Source organism: Leuciscus leuciscus (assembly GCF_965113295.1).
Source record: "Leuciscus leuciscus genome assembly, chromosome: 4".
NCBI lineage: Eukaryota > Metazoa > Chordata > Actinopteri > Cypriniformes > Leuciscidae > Leuciscus > Leuciscus leuciscus.
The window spans coordinates 26,611,184-26,613,086 of record NC_138728.1 but is presented as its reverse complement, the minus strand read 5'-3'; the positions used below and the strand labels follow the sequence as shown (position 1 = coordinate 26,613,086).

The 1,903-nt window shown below is 31.6% G+C and overlaps 1 protein-coding gene across 2 annotated transcripts in view; it reads left to right on the top strand.

The window, feature by feature from the left end:
- The window catches only part of ptprb (protein tyrosine phosphatase receptor type b), a 91,946-nt gene extending 90,625 nt beyond the window's left edge, over nt 1-1,321 (top strand). The window contains exons 29-30 of one of the 2 annotated variants that reach the window (XM_082166303.1): nt 330-439; nt 798-1,321. In XM_082166303.1, the coding sequence (XP_082022429.1) occupies nt 330-437 (108 nt within the window). In that variant the 3' untranslated portion in view covers nt 438-439; nt 798-1,321. Of the gene's footprint in view, nt 1-329; nt 440-782 lie in introns of both variants that reach the window. The other variant, XM_082166302.1, reaches the window with a different exon arrangement.
- Nucleotides 1,322-1,903: the final 582 nt, after the last annotated feature.

Sequence of the window (1,903 nt, the reverse complement as noted above, 5' to 3'; positions counted from 1 at the left end):
TCCTTTTCTAAAAAATGGTTTGTGCAGGCCTTAAAAAAGGTATTAAAAATACTTCAATTTGATTTTAAAAACCCTGCAGATACCCTGTTTATAGTTGTAGTGTGGACTTCCCTATTCTCATTGAATTAGAATGATTATTAAAACTTTATAGTTATTGTTATAGTCATTGTCTTTGGTGTGAACGGGCCTTAAGACACTTGATTTCAGTCAGAAATCAATTTACTAATCGTGTATTTTCTTACTGTAGTTACTGTATTGCCTCTGTAGTTTAAATTAAATGTGTGAAATGGTTTATAAGCACCCTAATATTCTGGGTTTGTCTTCTGCAGTGTCAGTATGCTTATATCCATCAGTGTGTTCGGGATGTTTTGAGGGCCCGTAAACTTTGCTGTGAACGAGATAACCCTCTTTTCCCCATCTACAACAACTTATTATAAACGTAAGTATTGTATGTGCCTGTGTTTCACTTAGACGTTGTATGGATGCAGTTTTAAAGCACAAAACCATAACATCTAAATAGCTAGGCGAGTTTCAATCCCTCTCCTCCAGTCACTCAAATAAAACACCCTTCCATTTAGTTGCAACACCCACTTCCAATCAATTCTCAAAGGACAAGATTTAGACACTTTTTTCTTGTGTCTATTGCCATTAGTAATAAAGGGGAGGGAAGACAATTTTTATTTAAAAATTTGAGCATAGATGTCCTGGTCTTGTGTATGTGTATATCTGAAAATGCCATGTAATTATTTTAATTTTATTTTTAATTTTATTTTTTTTCACAGAGTTTGTGTATACAGGATCAGGAAGAATTTCCCCCTCATTGAACAAGAACAGAAGATAAGCTTTTGTATTTCAGCAATAGTTTTAATAGCTGTGCATAACAAAGATATATGCTTTATTTTTATACTACTTTTTCATGACATACTGTACTGCACACTGTTTGTAATTATTTATGTTTTATGCTCATTTTGTTTAATAGATCGTATTTAGACTACTGGCATTTTCTGAAATTTAGTATTGATTTTCTTAAATGGGTCAATGACGTGACATGTCAATTCTGGTGTCCAAAGCATATTCATAATATAAAAAATATATGCATTTTTAAATACACTACATTAAATGACTTGACTTCCCCCTCTTAATTACTCATGCGAGTATTCATTATAAATAATTAATCTTTAAGGAACTATTGAGCTCAAAAGTCCCAAATGTCATTCCGGGTAACTGTCCCAGCTTAAAATCTGAATACAAAAATATGACAGAAATGAAAAAAAAAAAAAAGGAAAAAAAAACATATATGAATAAAAGTATTTAAAATCTACTTGGGCAAAATTTGTGTTGATTTTTTCAATTATACCTACAAATACAGTGATAATACTATGCTTGTTTAAATTTTTATGACAGAAAGTAATAAATAGTCATAAAGGTCCAAATTGTGATTTATCTAATGTAATTTCTGGATAACAGACATCAATGACCATTTTGGACCATAATGCATTTTGGTATGTCATGTTCAACACGATCTCATGAAAATGCGCATCTATAGCACAAATTGTATTTATCATGCAATTTTTTGATTTTTTTATGTGCATACGATACGCACTGTAAACCCCTTGGGTAGAATTAGTGGTGTGGTGGAGTATGTGCGTATTACATACCATAAAGTGCGTATCATATGCACGTAAAAACTCTTTTTTGCATATAAATTGCACAATAAATACAATTTGTGCTATAGATACACACTTTCATGAGATCGGGCTGTCATGTTGTATCAAAAAGTAGACCCTGAAGGAGCCCCAAAACACGACATATTTTGACCATTTTGGTCACTGGTGCACTTTGTAGCAGTATCATGTGTATAATACTAATAAAACATTTCTAATGTTTTTATATTAGAAAACGA